Source organism: Channa argus, chromosome 21 (genome assembly GCF_033026475.1).
Source record: "Channa argus isolate prfri chromosome 21, Channa argus male v1.0, whole genome shotgun sequence".
Taxonomy (NCBI): domain Eukaryota; kingdom Metazoa; phylum Chordata; class Actinopteri; order Anabantiformes; family Channidae; genus Channa; species Channa argus.
In genome coordinates, this window is record NC_090217.1 from 6099197 (window position 1) to 6124687 (window position 25491).

General features: G+C 42.5%; 1 protein-coding gene across 3 annotated transcripts in view; it reads left to right on the plus strand.

The window, feature by feature from the left end:
- sema3c (sema domain, immunoglobulin domain (Ig), short basic domain, secreted, (semaphorin) 3C) overlaps positions 1-24950 on the plus strand; it is a 38726-nt gene extending 13776 nt beyond the window's left edge. For 2 of the 3 annotated variants that reach the window (XM_067490264.1, XM_067490265.1), the window contains 16 exons: positions 6202-6365; positions 7041-7103; positions 10300-10419; positions 12651-12741; positions 13913-14032; positions 14122-14264; positions 14348-14462; positions 15414-15483; positions 16966-17110; positions 17780-18002; positions 18967-19055; positions 19811-19852; positions 20058-20215; positions 21001-21068; positions 22090-22220; positions 23144-24950. In XM_067490264.1, the coding sequence (XP_067346365.1) occupies positions 6202-6365; positions 7041-7103; positions 10300-10419; positions 12651-12741; positions 13913-14032; positions 14122-14264; positions 14348-14462; positions 15414-15483; positions 16966-17110; positions 17780-18002; positions 18967-19055; positions 19811-19852; positions 20058-20215; positions 21001-21068; positions 22090-22220; positions 23144-23566 (2165 nt within the window). In that variant the 3' untranslated portion in view covers positions 23567-24950. Of the gene's footprint in view, positions 1-6201; positions 6366-7040; positions 7104-7130; positions 8772-10299; positions 10420-12650; positions 12742-13912; positions 14033-14121; positions 14265-14347; positions 14463-15413; positions 15484-16965; positions 17111-17779; positions 18003-18966; positions 19056-19810; positions 19853-20057; positions 20216-21000; positions 21069-22089; positions 22221-23143 lie in introns of those variants that run through there. The other variant, XM_067490266.1, reaches the window with a different exon arrangement.
- Positions 24951-25491: the final 541 nt, after the last annotated feature.

A 25491-nucleotide genomic window follows, 5' to 3' on the forward strand; every position in this document is an offset into this window, starting at 1 on the left:
CAGTATAGGTTGGTTTGGAAGGAAGGAGCAACTGTGAAAGGAAGACCTGGTGCTAATTGGGGCACGGGGAACGGAAACTGGCTGCTTGGACAGCATGATGGACAGGCTGTCATCTCGAGTTTCAGCTCCTACAGGGAATAGTAGCCAACACCTTAGCAGGTCAGCCATGCAGGGAAACCGGCAGTGGATCTTGGTGCTGGACAACTCTCCACAAACACACACAAACAGCTAAGGGAGAACATAAACTCCGGGCTCACATGTTATATTTAGATAGAGCGTCTGCTTTAGGAAGCCAGAGTGAGAGAAGGCATACATACGAGCTCAGGCATTCTGTGCAGCCATATGATTCCCATTATGGCTCTCTGGATATAGATAATTGGTGACAGACAACAATTGGGAAATTAATGAGACACAGTAGATGTAAAGCCTTCTCTGAGCCAACACTGGCTCTTGTCCATAACAAGTAGTTGCAGTACAGTAAATTTGTCCATGCTGTCTGCGTTTTGAACGCAGCTTGCCTGGGAATTTGGAGTATGTCTGTTGGACAGACAATCAGACGACTCTGTCAGCCAGAGCAGGGCGTCCTGGGTGGTCTGCTCACCAGGAAACAACACCTTAACGTCCATGCTGACACACTTACTGTACAGTATATGCCACCAGTCGTTTATGTTTAGGATCAGGTTCGTCCCCAAGGAGAATGGATTGCAGTTTTCTATGGGGGGTAACCATTTTTGTATCTTCCGAGGGTGGTGGGGGGGGCTGTCAGTTGCCAGGATAAAGACTTTTACTGGTGCAGTATGTGTGAGTGGGCCTGAGCTGTGTTAGGTAAGTGCAGCCATCCAGCACTGAGCCCAAGAGCTCTTAGCATTGTCCGGACAAAGAGTAAGAGTATTTGGCACTGAGTTTGAAGTCAGACTTTCAGGATGAAACCCACTCCATCATGTGAAGAGAGATGAATTACAAGTGGGCAGTATAAGCCCCTACTTCAATATTTATCAAGATGGGTGAATGGGGCCCCTTCCACCAGTTGCCCCTGACAACCACAGAACAGGTTCTTCTTAGACTGAATGGAGAGCAAGCTTATTAGCATGTTGGTGAGTTATTCACTCTTTGCCTTCAGGTAGAAAGGCAACTGACGAGGGCTGATTTGCATGGGAGACACTTGGTTTGTAATTGGCACACTGTCAGACCCTCAAGTGTTAATTAGGTGCCGGGACCTTTTGGCTTGTGTTCAAACACTAGTATTAATCAAAAAACTCAACACTCCAGACACCCAGTCAATTTGGTTAAAGCGGTTTATCCCTGTTTCATGAGGGCTAAACTAATGTTCCTACAAAATAATCCTGTATTGCTGCTCCATGCTGATTTTATCACCTTTTCATGTAGACACAAAGTTCTCTGCAGATGAATTTCCTTGGCAAACAAAAGAGAGAATCTTATCAAATACAGCTGTGTTTTTCAGTTACACAGTTTTATGCCTCCACATTTTCTTGTGAAAATAAACCTTGATCCCACATTGTTCCCTCTTGTGTTCTTCCACAATTTAAAATCCTTTGTTAGATTGGAAGAAATACCCTTAAGCCAATTCAAGTGACACCATTTCAGTCAGTTGGCACCAGCTCCAAAAACCTCAGGCCCGGGCGGTCCAAACTACAGTTGCCTCTCTCATAAAGATCCCACATACTTTCCAGCCACTGTGAATCTCCATTTTTATTATTCCGGCTTACAACAAACCACTCCTTGTACGAAAAACACAAAATCGAAATCACTGAAGCCTTCTTTACTGCTCTAAGGCTCAGTCATTTGATCACGCAAACAACTTTGGAGGCCAGTTCTGCCAGAAAGGTCCGTGAGCTTGAAAACCTAAGGGAAGCCTCCTTTTAGATTGCTGCTTTTCCTCTCCTAGCAATATAATCCCTACAAAAAAAGCAGAGAAGAGGCTAAGTGACCACTGCAATCTCCTCTGTGCTTTAATTGCTGCCATTCAAACAGGGGCACAATGACAAGTCCCTTCCTGTTCCCCACATTTCTTTCTATTTCTACTTGGCTCTTCACATAAAAGTGCATGTTCCTTTGTTGCTCTGTAGGTCTCGGCAGCCTGTTGCCTCTCTGGGTTATTACTGCAGCGTCTGAGCCCGTAAGCAATCAATTCTTTTACGGCTTACAGAGCACCGAATTACCCACCACAGTGATCACAGCCGGTAGTCGCTTCAGATGTCTTCTCTGCAGCTTTGGGGTGACAGAGCAAACAAAATGCATGACCCGCTGTCCTGAACAGTTACTGGCATTATTTTTTGTTTAAATTCTAACAAGAATTTTAAGTGTAGATCATGTGTAATGATGATGATGATGGTCCATTTATCGCCGGACAAGATCATGTCTTCACATCCGACTTTAATCAACCTCATTGATTGTTTTTATTTAGCATATTTATAATAAATGTACCTACTACAAGTTTTTTCAAGTCAACATGAAGGCTAAGCTCTTACCAACAGCAAATATCCACTACTAGTTTGCCAAAGGTTCAAAATCTGCTGAGGAAGGTCACATCATACAGTTGAAAGCTACAGAACTAGCAGCTACTGATGGACTTTGTGGTGACATTGATCATGTCAACAGGATAAATGTAATTTACAGTGATGATAAACAAAAGCAAAAGAAAAGCAGCAAATCCTGCAGGAGTATGTGGTTGCAGGTTACCACCCTCAGCCTGTAGAAGCAGATATTAGAGGTTGCTTCACACAAATAAGCTACATCAGAGCGCTTGTCCTTTCCACTAACCCTGCTGTCCATCAAGTGTATAAGGATAAACTCTATCATGATTGGTCATTAATCTATCAATAAGGCACCATGGGTCACAGCTCCAAGCCAGAATCAGGAGTCAGGGGCCCACATGCATAATAGTCAATGCTGAAACTATGCATTCTGTTGTTTTTCAGTTTCTTACACACTCTTTAAATGAGGACTAACATACAAATTAACACAGAAAAGACATTTTAACCTCCCATTACCTCAGCGTTCCTCAGTCCTATCAAGTTCGTTGCCCACACATAAGATAAGTACATCATCAGTATGTTTTTGCTCATTATGCTCATTCATTCTTCTATCTTCTCTCTTGTGTAAACCCCAGTGCCACAACATGCCTGGGTATTGATGTCCACATACACTTTTGACTGTCTTTCCTAATGTGGAGTTGTGTGATTTCAGCTTTGAGGAATGCACATAAACTCATGACTAACAATCCACATGTGGTTCCAGGAATTTCTTCATCAAAAAAAAAAAGGAGAAACATTTGTGTTCTAACTTTTGTTTTGTGTTTTGATAAACTTTCATTAGCGACAACCAATTTTGAAAATGTGTGTGTGCAGGCTATCAAAAGAGCCTATTAGGATGCCACAAGGGAATGAAGTTGGACTCAACACTATTAGCAGCTTCAGGCTACAAAGACCTCATGTGAATGTTATGAGCTGGCATCGGTTCTGTAAACACTTGGGTCCCTCTGCATATATTAAATGACTGAAAAACCTTGACAATTGTTCAGTCCCCCTCTCCGTGTCAAAGCAGGTGGCCATCTGGCAACGTGAACTTCTCTTGTTGGTCTACAATGCCGCAGCAGTGCCAGCATGACTCATATGTTTGTATGAGATTGAAAGCAGAGCACAGAGAAGATACCGAATCCAATGGTATGTAGGCACCAGAGGGTTTTGGTGTCCGTGAATAAAGCTGGACTCTCGGACTCTCCCCTGTTGCGTCTCGTCTCAGCACCAGGCTTAAATGGCCTTCAACCCTCAGCAAGGAACATGAAAGTCTCCTATTTCCCCCCACTGACAAAACAATACACATAGTATAAGTCCACCATAGTATTAAACAGCTATTTCACCCCCACACCAAACTATTTCTTCCCCCTGTGGGGATTTTCTGGAAGGATGCTGTTAACCATAATGTTAAAATTAACAACAGGAGAATGTTTAGAAGTCGGTGAACGTCGTTTTTTTTTTTTTTTTTAGACCACAAATAAATAAACTCGCATGACCCAAAGAAACTTATAAGGCAATTCAGTATAAGTGAACGCAAACGATGAGCGCATTCAATGTGTATCTGCTGCGAAAACAAAAGCTGATTTAATGACTACTATTTCTACATTTGTGTGTGAGATTATGTGTTTTGGCTTTGTGTAGGTTTGGTGAGTGTGTGTAAAACTAAAAAATATTAGCTTGAATATTCATTTGATATTTTATCATTTACTAAAAAATGATCCTTAAGAAAACTTTCTTAACTATGGTAACAGTTAGATCAGTGCACAAAGTCCTGAAGAACATACTTTGTATTTTAAAGTTTTTTTTAAAAAGCTAAATTTTATATTGGCTACTTCTTCTCACACCACATTACCGTTTAGTCACAGGCTTTGCAGACTAATGATATGTATCTTTAAAAAGCTGTGGTTCTTCAACTTATATTAGCTGAAATTTAACTCAACCGCTGAGATCATTCCTGTCTGCACACGCTATAATGTGTGACTGTAAAACTAAACCTCCTGCCCAGACAGTCCATGTAAACTGTTGCATGTTTTTTTTGACAGCTCCCGCCTTTTAATGGTAAAAAAAAAATCAGCTCGAGGAATGAAAACATAAAACATTTCTTCCAAGGGCAAAAACGAGGATTTTGTGGTCTAAAAGGTTTTCCAAAACTTTGGACCCTTAAGTGTCTTTAATTAGCTGTTAGTGAGTCTTTCACCCTTGGTGGCTCGCACTCCGGCACAGCAAGTGTTAGGAAAATATTGCCTCTTCACAAAGCTCTCTATGATGCTATCTTCACATTTCTGAAGCTTATGGATGATCCAATCTCCCTTTTAGAAGTTTCCCTTTTATTAAGCACACAGCTTGACAAGGTGGCCTCACTTTCATTATGCTTCTGGCAATTCAGGTAAAAACTGAGTCGTATTTGTTTGCAAGTTCTTCATTATTCTCACTGCGGATGACACACTGTTCCAAAATATGCTCACTCTCGCTTCAAGACATTAGCCGTATAAGGCAATTTACCTAAACATGGTGAATGTAGATAGTGAAGAGTCGTGGGAACCTTCGGGTTAACCTGCCTTTATTTAAAGTTAAACACTCCAGGCTTTACGTGGCGAACTCCCCAAACAACGGCTTGTGATTAAAGTGAGGGCTGCTGCTTCAAGATTAAAGGCCCCAGCCTCAAAAGTGAATGTCACAATAATGAAAATGTGACTTTAGCCCGAGGCACTGAAGCAAAGCGCAGGCAACCTGTTTGTTGGTTGGAGGAGGGAATACAAAGAGAGCTCAGAGAGGGTCAATAGAGGGGAGAGGAAATGGAGGGTGTAGATCTACATTGCTCAGTGCATATTGAAAAAGTTATAAATATTCATAAGTTTGGCTTCAACAGTGAGGGCCTTTGATGGTACGGTTGAGGCTTCTCTATCTCTGGAGCAAATAGGCTGAAAATAACTGTGTGAGGATGTTTATTTCGTGTGTGTGAACAATGTGAGCTTTTAACGAGCAGAGGAGACTCTGCACGAAGACCTTTTCATGCGTTCTCTGCAGTTACAGCTTTTTTTAAATTCACTGGATAAAAGTGAAACAGGAAGTGTCTTTACCAATAAATCACTGTGAGATCTTTTCGTCTTGGGAAGAAAGTTATTACATGTGTGAAAAATGGTACTGGGTGACTCATAGTACTGTAATATACTGTTATTATAGTGTCTACTGTGAAGGCGAACGGTTTAAATCAGTCAAATGGTTTATCAGTGAAGTGACCTTTTACCACTGAACATAGCTCCAGGGCTCCAAGTGAGTAATATACAATAGCGACAAACCAACAAAACGCCTACAGAGCCAGTTTTATCTCTTTGGTTTCTGTGTATCACTGCTGTGGCCTTTTACCATAAACATATTGTTGGTCTAACTGAGAACTGAGGCATGTTGAAACACCAGCATCCACATCCTGAAAGTCATAACACAGCTATAGTGAGTTTCCATTTCTGATCTCATTGGTTTAAGCATGGACATAATTTGGAAATGTCTTGTTTTGGTTTGAGTGCATGTGTGGGCTTTGATCCTTAGTTTAATTTAGTTTAAAAAGAAAAAAAAAAGAAGGAGACTCTCTCTCATCTCAGTTTGGAAAGCAGCTAATTTGTATGTTTTCCTTTAGCTCTTTATTGTCTGTCTGTGTGTCTCCCAGACCTGCAGGCCTCCCAGTCCTTTGAACACTACAGTATATCAGAAAAGGCCATGGACTACAGGATCCTGCTGATGGACGAGGACCAGTATGTATGTATGTATGTGGGCTGCAAAGACCATGTCCTCTCCATGGACATCAATAACATCACCCATGGCACGCTGAAGGTCAGCACATGCTTTTAGTTATAATGTGTAATTTTTATTTCCTAAGGGAATACTGACATCTACTGTAGCATCTTTTATTCTGTCGTGAAACAGAAAATAAAATGTTTGTTCAATTTAACAGTCTGTGAGACACATCATAAAAGTGCCGCGGTGGATTTTATCCTAAACGCTGCAATGATATGCAAATTACCATACATTTGTCTTGATCCGAACACTTTTAGGCTTATTTAAAAGAGCCATTAAAATGCTTGAGCTCTCTGATAACTGATTGTGTATGCAGTGAAGGAGATATCCTGGGTGTAATTGACAGCCATGAAATGCGTAAACAGATGGGAAAGCATTTAGATCCCCCCAGGGAGCGCTGCACTGCATCCACTTTTTTTCCCAAGTAAATTGCTTGATGTATTCATTGAGCTAGACCTTTAAGCACCCCTGTCAGGTTTGAAAGCACACATTTTCCACAGCTTCAATCAAAACACAGCAAAACTCAAACTTCTCTCGAAACGGAAACTTTGAGAACACTGGTTTTTGTTCAGTGTCCAAAACATGTCCCTGTGATTTCTGTCTGTGCAGACAGGATATGATCAAACCTCAACTTGCTCGTATTAATCTTATGCTTCACTTAGTCTGTTATTGGTTCTCTGGACTCAAATCTCATGTTTTTTCTTCCATTAGGTGTTTTGGCCTGCATCTACTAGCAAGATAGAGGAATGCCAAATGGCAGGCAAGGACCCTACGGTAAAAGCAGCAGACCTTCACTGACCTCACTGAATAACATTCCAGCAAAATTAACCTGACTCAGTCAGTTTGCCAACTTTATGACTCCTCTTCACCTGTGCTGTTGCTACAATAGGGAATGTGAAGTCTTAACTGTTGGAGGAGGGTGGTGCCATCTTGTGAGGCAAGCACTAAGCCTTGTACGGTGGTTGCAGTGGCCAAACATATATATTTTCTTTTGGTTGGCTTAAAAAATAGTTGAAATTATTACAATTTAATGTAGATGGTGTAAAAGTAAGGCAGCTCTCATGAAGCAGCAGCACTGACCTTATTATAGCAACGCTTTTCAGAATCGCGACGGGAAGTCAAGACGCAGACTCCATGTCATCATCAGAAAGGAAGAGGGATTCTCACAGCAATGGTGCACAAAAAACAAATTCAACATGGCAGGACATCAACATCATTAACCTTCATATAGCTAAGCAGTTTATCTAAAGGCTAATTTTATTCAACAAGTGTAAAAAAAGGTATAAAGTCAAATTAAAACTCCACTCATAAAATAGCAAGTATTAAACGGTAAAAGTCTGCATTTATATAGTGCTTTTATGGATACTCAAAAGGCTCAGAGACATTCATACAATCTCGCACCAATGGCAATGGATCTGCCATAAAAAGTGCTCGTCTGGGATCCCACCCCGATTTGTGGAACCCTACCTCCTGAGCCACAGCCATCACATTAGAATAATTAAATGAATTGTGTCCTATACATCTTATAATGGGCTAACATCTATAAATCACCAGTTGGCTAAAAGGACACTTTTGTCCAAATTACTATGTTAGACCCATGAAATTGTAGCTAATGTGATCAATTATAAAAGAATCTGACAGATTAAAAAACAGTACATCCAAGTGGCTCTAATGCAATAAGCAGGATGATTGAAAACTAGAGCCAAAGTTTTGTCAGCTGTTCCAAGATCCGTTCCTCTAAGTGGGCCTACAGCAGCAATGTGCCTGCCGCCCCCTGGGATTTCCCTCTGCCATCTGTGAGCCCATGTCAGGTCCAACCACATGTGTAGCAGGCAGCAGATGTCCACAGGGTCACAGACTGGCCCTGAGTCCTTCTGTAATAGACGGGAGTTTATCACGACGAGAGCAGAGTGTGGGAGGATGGTGGACCAGGGATCACGGTAGAAAAATAAACCAGACTCAAAGCTTCCAAATGAGCCGCAGCTCATTGAGGCAGAGATTTTATAACCCGGCCTGATTCCGAGCTGCACTTGTTAGCTGCAACAAGGTTTAATGAAGACATACAGCCAGACTCAGTAGACGGATTCCTCCTCCGCCTCCGTTTTCCTTTAATTGGGTTGGTCTGGAACAAATACATACCCAGATGCCTCTAAAAACTGCAGCACAGACGACAGGGGAATAGACGGAGAGAATGAGGGTTTACACTTCATAGGGAAAAAAATCTTTATAAGAACATCTTTGCATAAATTGAAAGCCTAATTTGTATGATTTCTAGTCCAGCACTGTGTGATTGTCCTGCATTCTCAAACATCTCCCCGTTTTCTGATGCTGTACAACGTGCCGTCGCAATAAGAGAGAAGTGGCTGATCTCTGTCAATGAGGGACTTGTGCTGCTCTGAGTCACAGCCTGCCCACTGCAAACAGGCTCCCACAAATATTTGGGTGAGCCATCTTTGTGTGGAGCCATTCAATGGCCTCCTCTCTCTTCTTTCCTCCCTTTTTTGTACTCGCTGCAGCTAATTTTTAAGTTTCTTTCTTAGTAGTTTTTCCACTTTTACTGGGCATCGGTTTTCCAGCTCATTTTCTCCGAGGTCTTTCTGTCATTTATAATGCCTTCCTGCTTTCTTATGGGTTTCTTCATTTGAACCAGAGCCGCCGTGCATCTGCTGGATCTGTATATATTACATTTCTCAAGCAGAGCCACAGAGAGCGGTTTGCTATTGTTTAACTCAGGATGCCACTGAAGGAGAAACAAAGACCAAATCAAGATGCTGTTTGCTCCAAAGCCTCCACTTTAAAAGCAGCTTGATCACCACTTGAACTTCAGCCTGTGATGCAGGATCCTGTTTATGTGGAACAGTCATAAAAGTTTCATGTGTGTGATATGGAAACACGTGGGGAAAATAAAACGGACAGGATGTAGCTGTGTGAGACTGACATCAGATATGGCTGCGGGCCCCAGACCCAGTGGGTGTGTGAGGGTGATGATGTATCAATGATAAAATTGAGGAGAAAGTAAGATGGAGCGAGAGTAAACAGGAGGAATATCAATAATGGACATGGGTGTGTAATGCTGAAAGTTAAGTTGTTCTTTGCTGATAGCTCTCGCTGGAGCTGTGCACCGACTGTAGGTTGCAGCAGCTGCTTTTCCTGCAGCCGCGGCCAAGTTTCTGACAGCTCCCTGGACACACGTTCCTCTCCTCCCCACTTCTTTCCTCTCTCTATCTCTATCTCCACCAGTCTTCTGAAAGTTCAGACTTAATTAGCCACAGAATCCAGCTCTCCTGCTGCTGTCCAGGGTTGGGGAAATGGAAGCAGAGACGCGGGGAGATCAGCAATCGGCCTTACCTAGATATATCACATATACCCCTCAGTCTTACTTCCACTGACCTTAATACCGGGCGACTCAGCTCTGGGGTCTCTGATTCTGCAGCATGTGATTGCATAAGTGAGTTTCGTGTGAATTTCTTCCCTATATGGAATATGGTAGTTCAAGAGCAACAAACATGTTCTAGAAGTTTTAGTTAATCTTGTGGGTAAACCAGGAAATAGGCCTCTGTTATATCTGTTTTAGTGCATTATCTCACAGCTGGGATCTAAAACATTACACAAGTACGTTTAATGTGATCAAACACCTTGACAGAGAGCGTTTGCTGAACGGTAAATGATAAAATACTCTGAGATCAGGCTGAAATGCTTGATTTGCAATCTTTAATAGAGGAGTCATAAAGTCAAAAAGGTTCACTAATGCACGTTATGTTTGTCTACAATTTCTCATCATAAACTACTGCATATAAAGCTCTTCACTTTTAAAAGCTACTGTGGTTTTTCTTTAATGAGAGCCACCTCTCGTTAAAGGTTTATGATAATTTACCGTTTAACATTTAACTGGAATGACTCTGAGTGATGTTTTTATTGTTCCTCACACACTGAACCTTTTTATGTCTTTTCCTTTGTCTGCATTTTCCAGCACGGCTGTGGGAACTTCATCCGGGTGGTGCAGCCTTACAACAGAACCCATCTGTTCATGTGTGGTAGCGGAGCCTACAGTCCTGTCTGCGTTTACGCCAACAGGGGACGCAGACCAGAGGTGGGCACCCGATGACATACTGACTTCAATAGAAAAAAAAAAAACGTTGGCTCTATGGTCAACACCATCGCTTTTGAGAAGCTTGAGACCAAAACTGTGTTTCTTCTACCTGAAAAATTCCTCCAGATGACATCACTTGTAGGAACCTCCAGTTCAGATTATGTCATCTTGTTGCTCACATTATGAACTTTGTAATAATGGTCAGCCTGATTTTACAGAGCTCCCCCAGACGACATCATCTGAACTCCTAATGATGACAGACTTCTCCGGGTGATGTCATCTGGTAGTGTTTTTCAGCTAGAAGCAGAGAAATGTTTTAATATAGTGCACCCAGAGGGAAGTTTATCAGCATTAATGTACATTTACTAGTTGAAAATTAGTGGGGTGGCCCTTTAATATGATCTCACCATCGCGTTAGCACCTCTAGTAACTATAATATTAGTATACTTATTATATTATAATAGTTTACACAGAATGTATGAAAATATTATTTAAATTAAAATATGTGTTGGGACATTGATGGGACATTTTCTAAAGTAAAAAATAATGAACAGAAGAACAAAATGCTGTGGTGCCTCAATTATTATTTCAAAAGTAAAGTTGGTTCCATTTATCAACTTGAGGGACTATTATGCTTATTACTCACATGGGAAATTAATTCATAACTCTGCTTTCCTTTCTTCAGCATTAGAGCTGGTTGTTGAAGTTAAAAAGACATTAAGTCCTCATAAATGAGTGGGGATGAGTGAAGAGGGAGAGCAATATATTTTGGGATGTCAGACTTTGTCTAGTTGTTTAGTACCACACAACCTGTGAAATGGTTTTGACTGAGAGGTGCTTCTACAGCACAAGGTACTGGAAATGTATGAAGTGGATGATAATCAGATGAAATTAGAGGGGTGGGGGGGCAATGGAGCTCTAGAGTTAGGGATGGCCCTCAGCTCTCGGTTCTCATCTCCGGCCTCGCGGCTCTGGAAGCGAGAGCAGTGAAACCCTCCAGGAGAAAAGTGCTCACTGAGTGCATAACATTCAGCCACAGGCTGGTGAGTGCTGCCAAACGCCTAATAGGCAGAGCGAGAAGGCTCCCTCTGCACTGTGGTGCCTTTTCTCATTTGGGCTTTTTGTTTGAAAAGGCAGACTGCTCAGTTTGCAGCCTCTGAGCTCAAACATGTTAGTGTCTGGGGGAAAAAAGGGATCACTTAAGTGCAACAAGCTGCTGTGGCGGGAGGCTGAACGGGAGATTACCTTTGCCCTGAGAAGTTGCCACACACTCATGTTATTTCAAAACTTGATCAGAACGCTGCATCGGGGGGGTTATTAACAGGCATCTGTGCTTTTGTGTGTCTGTGTGCGATTCTCTGGTTTACTTTCTAAAATTGATGTTCGGATGCATAAAGCATCCAACAGTGCAATAAACATCTTTTATGTTGAGTTACTTTGTTTTTTATTTGGCCTTTAAATCATCGTATGGTGTAATAACTCCGCTGGACTTCAGAGAAGCCGAATGTGTTTCATCATTTTTTAATATGCATGCATGTTTAGACATGCACATTTACACAGAGAAACTAGTCCTCTAGATTCAAACTGCACATACATTATTCTCCAAACATTTATAAAACACAATATTGAACAGGGGGCAGCTTTAAGACTTAAAATACATGTTTTAAGGTTAATTGCAAAATCTAACAGATGGAGTCAGTTCACCTCTTAGCAAACTGATTCGTTTTTCTGGAAAAATACTCCCCCGCTGACATCACTTGCATCCCTGTTTGTGGAAGTAGCTCCACCGCCACCGGGCCGGCCGAAATGGGACGGGAAGCTCAATAATTTCCCCAGGCCTCTCTGAGAGATGTCTGGACGGTCCGCTGCATCGCCAGGAGGGAGGTTAAAATTTGGCAGCCGACATATCATTAGGGAAAGTCTTCCTCTCCCCCCAAATGGAATATTCCCTTTATTTCCCCACATGGGCGAGTTAAGGTAGACAGGGCAGGGCTGTTTATGTGTTTCACTAAAACAAAAAAGAAGTTGAGCAGGTTTAGCATCTGGGACAGTTGGTATGATTGGTTTCACTACAGCATAGTAAGGTAATACTTCCTTCCTAAAGGGGGAAATTCAGGTGCCATAGCAGCAGAGTAAAATTACATCAAAAGCGAGAACAAAATGCAAAAAAAGAATAAAAAACATATAAAACTGTCTCAGAAATCTCAGATTTCCTTTCTTCTCTTTGACAGGAACAAGTATTTCACATTGACTCGAAGACCGAATCAGGAAAAGGGAGGTGCTCCTTCAACCCTCAAGTGAATACAGTCTCTGTGATGCTCAGTAGGTGCCTCCTACATCATCAATTCATTTAAGGTTTTAAAAATAAAAATACATTTACCAGTGATATTTCTTTCCAATTTCCCAAAATACTGATTAACTCCAAAATGTACACAGGCTTGATTGCATAAACACACAACCCATGTTGTGCACATTTTGAATTAGAGCCAAAAGGTCTCGTACTGTATCAACATTTGTTCTCCTTGACATGTGCTCTACTAAAGTAGACCGCAATAATAGCAATGTCAGCTGACCTCTGGCATAGAAAAAGCACATTTACAGGCTCGAAGCTTATTGATGCTGTATTCACAAAATGTCAGTTCCACTTTAACACATGCCAAATGCAAAGGTCACTGTCTTCCTCAGGTCAGGCTGCCACTTTCCCCAGTCCTCTTTCCTTTGATCTCAGGTTTTTTTGGCGGGTGTAGGGTTGCTGGTGACACGGCTAAAGGCTACACTTTGCACCCTCTGCTCAGACATCCGACTCCTGAGTATTGCCATTTCAGCAGCAGCTTTGCCAGCTAATGGCTGCCTTCAGAGATGCCCATGAGGGAGCCAGAGGGTGGAATAACCTAAAGAGGCATGAAGGAAAGTACTCTGCCAAACACAGTTGAGGTCAAAGGAAACACTGTGGAAGCAGGGATCCAGCACTTGGAGCTTCAGAGCACGATCAGAGGCAGCGCTACCATCTGCACTCATCTCCCCATCCTTATGTTGTGGACCCAGCGTAGCTGTCTGAACACTATCAGCATTTGTTCCTTAGCAAGGCAGCTTGGATGGGAGCCACCCACCTCTAATCCCGTCCAAACCTAACCCGCATCCTCCGAAACACATGGTCCACAACTGACTGACTGATGAAGTGAGAGCAGAGGGAATGATTTAAACCGTGAAGCGGCTGTGAAGAGCACATAGCTACTGATTAGCAGCACCAGAGCACACACACAGTTTGAATCTGTAAACATTTATAGATGTTCATAAACTAATCAGGACATCGTTTATTATTCCTGAAAAAAAGCGTCAGTATTTTATATACAGTACATAGCCGTGGCTGTTCCCATTTGTCCATTAGTAAAGTCTTGAACTACTGTAAATTGTTTTTTTCTGGATCTATACAATGTGTGAACCCACTGTTGGTGGTGTGTGTGTGTGTGTGTGTGTGTGTGTGTGTGTGTAGACCAGGAGCTGTTCTCAGGCATGTACATTGACTTCATGGGGACAGATGCTGCCATCTTCAGGAGCCTGACCAAGAGAAATGCAGTGCGTACAGACCAGCACAACTCAAAGTGGCTTAGTGGTGAGTGCGCACAAACACACACGCAGATTTTTAAATAATGACTCTATTCTTTATTGGTATTCATTGTTAAGTTCTTTGCTTTCATTTAGAGCCAATCTTCATCGATGCCCACCTGATACCAGATGGAACAGACCCTAATGATGCGAAGTTGTACTTTTTCTTCCGTGAGCGGTTGACTGATAACAGTGGAAACACTAAAAATATCCACACTATGTTGGCCAGAGTGTGTCCAGTAAGTGGCTTTTCTCCTCGTCTCGTAAATCATTACTGCATGTTTTGTGGTTTTAAGTTGCTATGTGCTGCCTGTGGCTCCAGAACGACATCGGGGGACAGCGGAGTCTGGTCAACAAATGGACCACCTTCCTCAAGGCTCGGATGGTGTGTTCGGTTCTGGAGGAAGACGGAACCGAAACACACTTTGATGAACTTGGTGAGTAAAATGTAATGTGACACATTTTTACTATTACACTTTTTTATTACTGAGGTTTTGCATTAAAGGGCAACTTCAACAATTTTCCACTTGCTTTCTATGGCTTTAGTTTAGGGTGTAAATGTACATTAAAGCTTTTAAATTTCCCTCTGACTTTACTATATTAAAATATTTCTCACCCAGAGGAGTTTTTCATCATTAGGAGTTCAGATGATGTCATCTGGTGGAGCTCTGGAAACATGGGTTGATCACGATTACAACCTCCATAGTACAAGTCACGAGATCACATAATCTGAATTGAAGGTTACTCCAAATGATGTCATCTGGAGGTCTTTTTCAGCTAGAGGAAGAGAGATATGTTAACATAGGGAACTCTGAGGGAAGTTTATTTGCATTCATGTACATGTGCTACCCAAACTACATCCAAAGGAAGCAAGTTCAACATCAGTGAAGGTGTCCTTCAAGGTATATTTCTACTTGAGTGTGTGTGCGTGTGTGTTTGTGTGTGTTTGTGTGTGTTTCCAAGCTTCCATGGTTTTGAAATAAGCTAAATGAAAAAATGCATGGCCAACAGCCAGAGACATCCTAATTCCTGAAATCTCACTATTTATGTTTCAAGCGATTGGTTTCTCCACAAACAATCTGAGGAACTGTCTCTGTTTGGTCTGGATTACGATTGTAACCCCTCCACAATTTTCATAACAACTCGCCTGCTTCTTTTGGTTATCTTGTATGAATGTGTTATTAAATGCTCATAAATAAGCCTCAGCTTCCTAAAAAAACTAGAAACATCAGCTCACAACACTTTTCCATTCATGTCCTCGATCTCCGTCTGTCAACATGTGCAGTTATTAATTCATGCATTCTTCACTATTTGGCAGTCCTGCCTGCAGTGATGGGTTGATAAGGAAATTAGGGGCTTTACTTAAAGTATTGTGTTTTCCCTTGCAGAAAGTGTGTTTTTGCTGGAAACGGATCAACCCAAGGGCTTGTCGGTGTTTGGAGTCTTCACGTCCACAAGGTGAGACCAACAGCAGTGAAGCCGACTGCCAAATTCCTGCAGGCCTCAGCGGTTACGTTAATCATTGACTGGATATCAGTGGGAGGGAGGGATGTGCTTGTCAAAGGGCCTGTAACAGAGAGACATGATGTTTCATGTTGCAGAACAGCTTATTCAGATGATGAACGTCCTGGTAGCTTCACCGTATGACCTTCATATTTTAATGTTCTTTCCTTATGGAGGCAAACAACAGAGATCATATTTTTTAACAAGTACAAGACATACATGTATGCTACACACTGATATGGATATTTTTCCCATGAAATGGATTGTTGGAAGTATTCCACAAGCATCAATAATAGTACACAGCAGATTTTTAGAGAGCGGAGACAATTTTATCACTGCATTTTTATTGGAGGAGATGGATCCAGAATCCCGTTCCTCAGATTTCAGAGGAAAAAGTTTCTCTTTGTATTTTATATTATAACAGATGCATGCAGTAGACAGACCATGTAATGCCAATTTTTTTTTTTTTTTTGGTCATTTTGAAAATATTATTTTCAGGGAGGTTGGTGACCCTGTACTATTTCATAATGCTCAGTATTTTATGAAGAAATCTGGTTTTCAGGAAAGTATAGTCATAGGTTCCAATCGTGCAAGGATGTGACGATGAAGATATTGCAAACATTATTATCTTGACGTTACAAACTAAAGCTTCGTGATGCACCTCTTTGGAATTGATTTAGCCGCAGCATGAGACTCAAAATCAATCAAATGTTGATGCTGTGTTAAAGCCTGTGGTGCCTCATGATACACTTCCTTGTACATATGTTTTTCCTGTTGATTGGTTAGAAGGGCGAGACTCGCTCTAAACCATTTAGAAGCAAAAGAAATTACTTATAAAAAGTTACATGCCGTAGCTGTAAACACATATTTACCATTAGCAAAGAAAGTCACACTGCATAAAGAAATAAAGTACTGTTGAACAGAAAAAGTCACAACCAGCAGAAGCTTTAAAGAGATGTTCACTTGATTCTTCTATTGTCTGGTTAAGCCACTGTGTCACTGTGTCACTGGCCTTCGATCGTGGGCAGCCACAGCAGTATTTCACTGTTCATTGAACACACCCAAAACCAAGCAGTGAGGTCTATCAGGTCTCCACAGTTCAATGTTACTTCTTTCTTCACATTGTGTTTCCTCCTTCGTCTCCACTTTGCACAATGTGCTTCTGATAATCTTTCATAACAAAGCCTCTTTCCAGTGTTAAGCAGTGCGGTTTTTTTATGTGTGGGCCAAACCACATCAGATTAGATTGAAAATCTAGTTGGTGAGTTGTCCCATCTGGACTGTGGCAGCGAGTCCAAAGGTCCACCCAGACTGCACACCGGCAGAAAAGGCGCTTTTAATAAACAGCTGGAGAATATTTCACCTGGGTGGGTCTCGAGGTTGTGAGCAAATGTTCCCACTGTTGTGTGACTGGAGGTATGCATCTCTTTTCTTCAGCTCTGTGTTTAAAGGCTCAGCGGTGTGTGTGTACAACATGGCAGACATCCTCACCATCTTCAACGGGCCCTTTGCACACAGAGAGGGGCCTAACTTTCAGTGGGTGGCGTTCCAGGGACGCATTCCTTATCCACGGCCGGGAACCGTGAGTTCACTTTTAGGTCATCTATTCATCCATTGGTTATTTCAATGCACCATCCCAAAACTACATTTAAAGGGCGACTTCACCAATTTTCAACTTGCTTTCTTTGGCTTTAGTTCAGGGTGTAAATGTACACTAATGCTTTTAAACGTCCCTCTGACTTTACTATATTTTTTTATTTATGGTTTTTCATCATTAGAAGGTCACATTATCTGGGGGAGCTCTGGAAAATAGGTTCGACCAAGATTACATACTCACTAGTGTGAGCAACAAGAAAACATAATCTGAACTGAAAGCTCCTTTCAAGTGATGTCACCCGGAGGCAAGTTCAAAATCAGTGAAGGCTCCTTTAGGTTAAATTATTAATTATACTTTACCTTCACACATTTAAGACAGACTAACAGGAAAATGTTGTATCACTGGCCCCTTCCTTAAAAGAATCACATCACATCAATGATTTACAAATCATTTGCTATAAGAAGAATGACAACTACGTAAAAGACATTCATACACCATCAAGCCCAACACAACACAACCATGCTCATTAACTTCATATTGTCCAAATTTTCCTTCATGAGCGAAAAACATATTTGCAAAATTAACCACATCCACTGTGTAAAGCATTGGAACGAGCTTCCTTTCCACACAATGCACATCTCCCCTTTTCTCCAGTGCCCCGGCGGAGCCTTCACCCCCGACATCCAGACAACAAAACAGTTCCCAGATGACGTGGTGACCTTCGTGCGGAACCACCCGGTCATGTTCAATTCCATCTACCCTGTGGGGAAGAGGCCCCTGGTGGTTCGAACCAACACTGACTACAAATACACGTCGGTGGCCGTGGACCAGGTCGTGGCCGCCGACGGCAACTACCAAGTGCTGTTCCTGGGCACAGGTACGACTGAATCACAGTGTGAGAGATAATGTTGAGATGATGTTTTAAAGGCAACAGACGAGTTGAGCCTTTAAAACTAACCGTATTTGACGTTATATGCAGTCTTAAAGTAAACATGGTTCAAGAGTTTTTCCAGGAATGTCTGTCAAATAGTCCACTTCATTCCAAAGAGGAATTTGAGTTTTTTGGAAAAGAATGAACCTGCGGGTGGGTTGCGATCATTTGACTCCCATCAGCACTGTTTGTTTTATTCAAATGTCAGCGTTAACTGTCTTCAGCTGCGAGATTGTGGCATTAAATGTTGTCCAGACACATTTCCACCGGTACAAGTGTGTCCGTTCAGTGCTTATCACACGGCTGTTAAACCGAATAATACGCGCGCGCGTATGTGTGTGTGTCTATGCATTATTTCAGTGCTCGTGCGTGTCCACGTGTGCAGGGACTCGCTCTCTCTCCCCTCGCAGCTGCTCGTGTTTATCGGGCAGCTTTCTCCGGGCTGTTTCTCCGGCCTGAATTCTTGAAGAGAAGCCAGCGCTGTTTAACCAGTGCTGGACCCCGTAACGCTGCTTTGTCTCAAGCATGAGGGAGACGCTGCTATCAGACATTTCCAGGAGCTGGTACCGTACGTCCAACTCCCGGGACAAAGCAGCCATACCCACGATGGCGGTGGGGTATCGTGCCCTTTGTATGGCCTTTGTCATCCTTTGGGTTCCATTCCCACTCTTGCCACGGTTGATTTTGCAATGGAAACCGCTCGTGGCTCTCATGGCTAATTCAAGAGTAAACACGGGAACACGGAAAACAGACTAGAAGTTTATTTTGTCGCCAGTGGTTGTATCCTGGTTTGACTGACGGCACAGATTTCTGGGCATCCACCGAGTGCGTGATGCCAAAACGGTTTCACACAGTTGTTCAGTGCGTGTGTGTGGTCACAGCCCATGACGTGTTTGCTTTCTGCCCCCAGACAAAGGTACAATACAGAAGGTGATTGTCCTGCCAAGCAACCATTCCCTGCATGAAGATCTGATCCTGGAGGAGCTGGAAGTGTTTAAGGTCTGCTGTCTGTCTTTCTTTCATCCCTTTTCTTCCCCACAATCAAAGCCAGGGAGGAGGAGGTGGAGGAGGAGGAGGAGGAGGAGGAGGAGGGGGGGGGGGCCCTTGGCCACAACACAAAGGCCATGGGCAGACAGGCAGTGGCGGGGTGGCATTCAGTAGATGGATGTTCTGCAGTGTAGAGTGATTGTAAACATGCTAACCTACTTCAGGAGTCTGGTTCCTGCCCTGAGAACCTTTGCACATGCTGTTTTTTTTAACTCAAATCGCTAAAAATGTGATCAACCTGTGATCGGAGCTAAAGGTCCACAGCTCTGCTTTGATCTCCCACAGCATCTGGAGCATAGCAGCTTCAGTCAGAGCACATTTATTCTGCAAAATATGCAGAAAATGTGGAATGAGTTAATAAAAGGTTAAGGACATCTGGTGAGAAACTGGTCTTAGATGGCTGCCATCACTGCTCTCAATCAAGAAGCATCTCAGAATGTATCTATTTATTTATGTATTTTTCACTGTGTTGATGTTTACATCATGTTTTGTGTGTATTTGTACAAAAGAAATGAGAAAAAGATGTCAGTTAGTAAGTTTAGAGGTGCTGCTGTCTGCTCCCTGTAGCTTATTTTCTTTATAGACCTGAGAATGATAGAAACTGTCTCAAATTTATAAAAAGAAAGCTAATGATCTATTTTTGCCATGGCTTTAAAAGTTTTATGGAAATAAGTGTCAACTCAACTTGGTCCTCGCTGTTTTTTCAGAACCAAGCTCCCGTGACAAATTTGAGAATATCCTCAAAAAAAGTAAGTATCCCTCCCTCACTTTTACTGTTGCTCATTGTCTGTGGCTTACATGTAAGGCATGAAAGAGGGAAAAGCCGTGCTAAGCTTCCCAAAGGAAAGGAAATAATAGAGCATAATTGTCTCGGCGCTCTGCCTCATTTTCCTGTCAGCCGGCCACTTGCTTAGACAAACAGGGCAGCTGACATTTGAACCGTTTACTTTGCAGCAACAGCTGTATGTCAGCTCGGAGTTCGGGGTCTCGCAGGTCTCCCTGCACCGGTGTCGCGCTTACGGTTCAGCGTGCGCCGACTGCTGCCTCGCCAGAGACCCTTACTGCGCCTGGGACGGCCTCAGCTGCTCTCGCTTCTATCCCACTGGAAAAAGGTACACAAAGGTTTCCAGTTCCAGGGGTGTACAAAGCTTTGGTGTCCAAGGACTTTTTATGTTGGCACTGTAGAAAATAAAGCTATGCAACCACAAATTATTATTATTATTATTATTATTATTATTAAGTACTACCAGGTGTTGATTAGGGAACCAATTCATAAAGACACCTGTTGAAAAATTTCATACATGTACAGCAACACTAGCACAGTGCAGCTATTTAAACAGTGCAACCAATTTCTCCCATTTAGCTGTGAGAAACTTTTGGGATTGTCAGATATACAGAGCTGCACTCATCAGTTTACAACAATCAACAGCTCAAAGCGTGCAAGACCCAAACAGATCACACAACTGGAATCGTTCAGTACAAACTTCCTTGTAAGAATTCTGCTTCCGTGTAGACATAACACAGCCAACGAGGTTCGAGATGCACCTCACCTCTAAACCAGTACCTCTCTGATCCCTTTAAGGAGCAGCCGCTTGGCTCTTTGACGTTCCAGTCAGACGCAGGTCAAGTTTAGTTTGGTCGCGGGACAAAAGCCCGGCCCCTGTTTTCCTGCAGAAAATGTCTTTGAAATGTCTCAGCTGTTTACGTGCTCTTTCCCTCAAGCTGTTAGACATGAGTGTGCGCCGCTGAGTGGAATTACGCAGTCAGATTTTCCTCACATTGTTTTGGCAGCGACGGGTCCTACCACAGCTGAAAAAAGAGAGGTTGTTATGATTGTGTCTCCTTATTTTTCTGGATTTAAATTTGTGCTCATTTCTTTCTTTCTTTTTTATTTCAGGAGGAGCAGGAGGCAGGACATTATCCATGGAAATCCACTCACTCAGTGCAGAGGATTCAATCTAAAGGGTAATTAAAGATGCACTATTCACAATTTTCCGCCCTGGCTTTGTATAAAGTGAAGGCTGTTGTTCTTAGTGACAAACCCACAGAAAGCCCGAAGCCTCATGCTGCCTTTTAGTCTCTTTTAGCAAAATGCTTTAATGGTTTTATGACTCACTAATTGCACTCATCATCCTCCCAATGGCAGGCAGTTTAAATCCATTGTCCAGTGCAATACCTGCCCAGCATCAAACGGTGGCCAGAGTTAGCACATAAATGAAAAGCAGATAATAAAACGGAGCTAAATAAAGACTGTCATTCCATATATGGCAAGGGTTTCACCTCCTAATGAATGTTAATGTTTCCCTATGTCTTTTGGATGGGAAATACTGTAGAGGGTAGGACAACTTGTGTGTTAAGTAGCTCTGCAGCTTTCGATGCCTAAATGTGTATTTGCAAATATGTATTCTTGCCCATAACATGTCCACAGTTAAACTCTCATGAATTAAAACACCACAGCAGCTTGCGCTGTAGCAGAATTTGCTTACGTGTGTGTTCTGGGGTTTTGTTGTTCTCTGGTGCACAAAAACTTTGCGACCAATTCACCCTGTCGTCAGGATGGACGCGGTTTAATGAGAGGAGAGGATTTGCTCCCCTGAGTGTTCTCTTTCCACGAACCGTTTACATCTCTAAATTAACACGAGCTCGGGGAACCAACCATATGGCTATTACCACTAATTAATCACAGCCCTGTCATACAGGCGGCTGAGTGATGAATCATTTGGGTGCAACGGAAACGACTCTGTAAATGACATGAAACTGAGTTGGTCCAATGGAACGAAGGTTATTTAGTTGCTGTGTGGAAACAGAAGACGTGTGGGTGGAGTCGGGTGCCGCTGCAGGTGTCGGACTAAGCCTTGTGTCAACATTTCAGTCTCACTGTTGGGACTTGAGGCAGATCCGAGTCCATCTGTGGGCTTCTGTGTCTGTCAGCAAGTGACGCATGATGTGCCTCCCCTGACTCTGAGTGTGTGTCTGTGTGGTGTAGCCTACAGAAATGCAGTGGAGATGACGCAGTACGGTGTGAAAAACAATACCACCTTCCTGGAGTGCCTGCCCAAGTCTCCCCAGGCCTCTATTCGCTGGCTGATTCAGAGGGACAATGACAGGAGGAAAGAGGTCAGTTTGACATTTAAAGCAGTCAAAGATTATCATCACAGCCCACTCTTGCTCGTTTATGACAAGCTAAAGTGGAGCAGATTGAACTGACTAAATGTCCTTTTGCAGATCTGCAGGGTGCCGCTGACAGAGTTCAATATTACATCAAATATTAAACATGTCATAGTAATCAAATGAGCTCATGCTTGATTGGGATTTGTATCGCCTGAGGAATGACACAGGGAACACTGACTGGCAGCGGAGCATCATAATGGGTGGCGACACAGATCAGACATGATATGGGCCTTGACCAATCACTGGATGCTCAGCGAGGAAACATTTAACAGATATCTGACACTGCTTCAACAGCAAAAAGCTGTGAAAGATTGAACAAAGCTGGGCAACAGAGCGCCTGCATGATAAAGACAAATCTTTTATGGATTTCGCTCTCCCCTCTGTGGAGCGAATTGAGAGTAATGGCCGTTTTATAGCCATTTCCTCATGAGAGAATACAAACTGGTCTTAAAATAAATCACTTTAGTTTTGGGTATATAATCACTGGAGTCTTTTCCAACCTGGCTGATTCTAAAGTAGTCAGTGGGGAAGGAGTGAATAGTGAGTAAGTGTGTCTCATCGTTATTTGAGTTTGAAAAAGTTATTTTTCACATATAACACGCCCGGTTTGACACCACAGTTTCCTATAAACCAAATACATAATGCAAACATGATATTAATAAATTAAAGTACAATACCGAAGTTAAAGCACATAATAGGACATTGCCCCAAAATCTCATGTTCAAATAAGGCGCAATCTGCTGCCTTCAAAGTCCACAGCATAATGCATAAAGTTTTGATCAAGATGAGATTGTTTCGATTGTATATTTGGATTTCTGCTCCAGTGTTCTTCATCAAATCACGACACAACCCAACTTTGCCCACTGCAGGTGAAGCTGAGCGAGCGCGTCCTCTCCACTGAGCACGGCCTTCTGATCCGCTCCGTCCAGCTGTCCGACCAGGGCCTGTACTACTGCCTGACCACCGAGAACGGCTTCAAGCGAACCGTCGCTAAGATCCGCCTGCGCGTGCTGAGCGAAGCCATGGTGAGCATGCTAACAGACAAGCAGCAGTCCCCGTGGGCGTGGGCCAGCTCTTTGCACCCTAAGGTCCTGTTGGCGGCCTTCAGTCCTGCAGAGAGCCTGGCTGTGCAACAATACTGCAAAGAGAGAAAGGAGCTCCAGAAGCTCCAGCAGAGGCAGCAGCAGCAGCCTCAGCCACCTGGACCTCTCAGAGGGGACCTGGCCAAGTTGAAGCCCCTATTGGACCGGAGGAAGAGCCGCAACCGGCGGAATCACCTCCCAGAGGTCTGACACGGGGAGCCGACGACTTCAGAAACTTCCTTCCTCTGTTTGTCCACCCACTTCCTCATTTTCCATCTCTCAACTCAGACCGCACTGTGCACTGTGGATGTGCAGTAAGATGAGGACATGGTTGTGGGGAGCTGTTCGTCGAAAATATCCCCTTTATTTGCATGAGGTACTGTGACCAGATGAATGTGATGTGTTGTACACCAAATCACATGCACAGCCATCCACAAGCCATTCGTTTGCTGTCACGGTCACAACACAAACTGAACAGGTGGCGCTCGGAGGGCCGCTAATGAACTGCTGATATGTCCTACGATAAAACATTCTTGGAGATGCCGCAATGCTAAATGATCTTGTCGTATTTTAAATGTGGGATTATGGGAAATTGGACCAGCAGGATATTAACTCACTCACAATAACCTTAAGGGTGTTAATTAGAAAGGGACAGAAATGAGATACTTTGACAGTGCGTGTCCCTTCACATGGTCATCAGTATTAAATTGGTATCTAGTTTAACTATTTAACAAAAGAGACGGCTGGGCTCTGTGGCCACCTCCAAATTCAGGTGGTCCCGTTGAAAAGTGTATAATCCAGTGCTAATGTTAACCAAACAGAAATAGTAGAATATGAACTGCGGTGTGAGTTGTCGCACATCCATCAAACATACAGTAAGAGAAGGTGCCTCACTGCTGTTCAGCTCCGTGTTGTATTTGTGCATCTCTCCTGCAGCACAGAAGCATGTGCATACGACTTAAAGATCATAAAGCCGGAGCCAGTGAGACAATGTATCTCTCTAAATGTCAGATTATTACATTATGTGTTGCCTGGACCGGATTTAAGAAACCAAACCAGCAGATATGCACATTTTAGTTTTTAATTGCCTGAAAATATAAAGTTTACATCATGAGGTATGTGTTGAAAAATGAAATTTTCCTTCTTCGGATCCACACTTTTTATAGTCTGCACTGCAAAGCAGACGTAGTTATAATTCAGAAATGGTAACTGGCGACTTTTTTTTCTAGAAGCATATTTCATGTAGATAGCGATTATTTGTTGCTTGTGTACAGAGTATCTGTTTGTTCCATCCTTTTAATTTAATGTTGTGCCAGGTTTTGTGAAAATGTGTTCGTTGTGTGTGTATAAATTCAGCATATCTCACCAAATAACTCCGACTGTATCTGCAAATTGCAGAGATATCCAGTGTTGTTTTCATTTTGAGAAAAGACTTTTAGGTTTCTCCAGATCTTTGCTTCACATTTGATAAAGCTGTGTGACCAGCATGATGTCAACTTCACCGTGGCATAATTTGTATTTCCAGTATTTCTATTTATTAATGTCATGATAGCCTGAATAAATCTGTTCAGATGAATGTATTTTATTATCAGTCGACATTTTGATTGGTATTGTATCAACTTTCTTTTTCTGTCACTACCCACTACATCATCTCTCTGTCTACTTGCTGTGACATAATGTTGTTTTGCTGTTAAACAAATGTTTGTCATTTTGGGAGATGTAGACTATTAAATGTGAGAAAGCAACTGAAGCTACATAGAATAATTGATCAGTTATGTTTCAATTTGACCATTTCATTTGAAAAACTAAAACTTGCATCCCATCTCTTAGAGGTGCCCCAGGTTTGCAAACAGGAGTAGGAGCTGTCTGGTTTAATTCCAGTGAAACACTCCTTTCTTCAGGCCAAACAGTAGAATCAAAAAAAAAAAAAAAAAAAAAAAAAAGACACCCAGGAGGCCATCCAGGGTCATTTCAAACCCATAGAACCAAAAAAGGAAGTCTCCTGCCTGGCAAAAATACAGCTGTCCCACTAAACAAACCCAGGCACATAACCGTAATTATTCCCAGTGTATTTTTATTACACTTCTTTTATTATTGATGGGAATAATTTTGCTTTATCGTGCACAGTGCAGTGG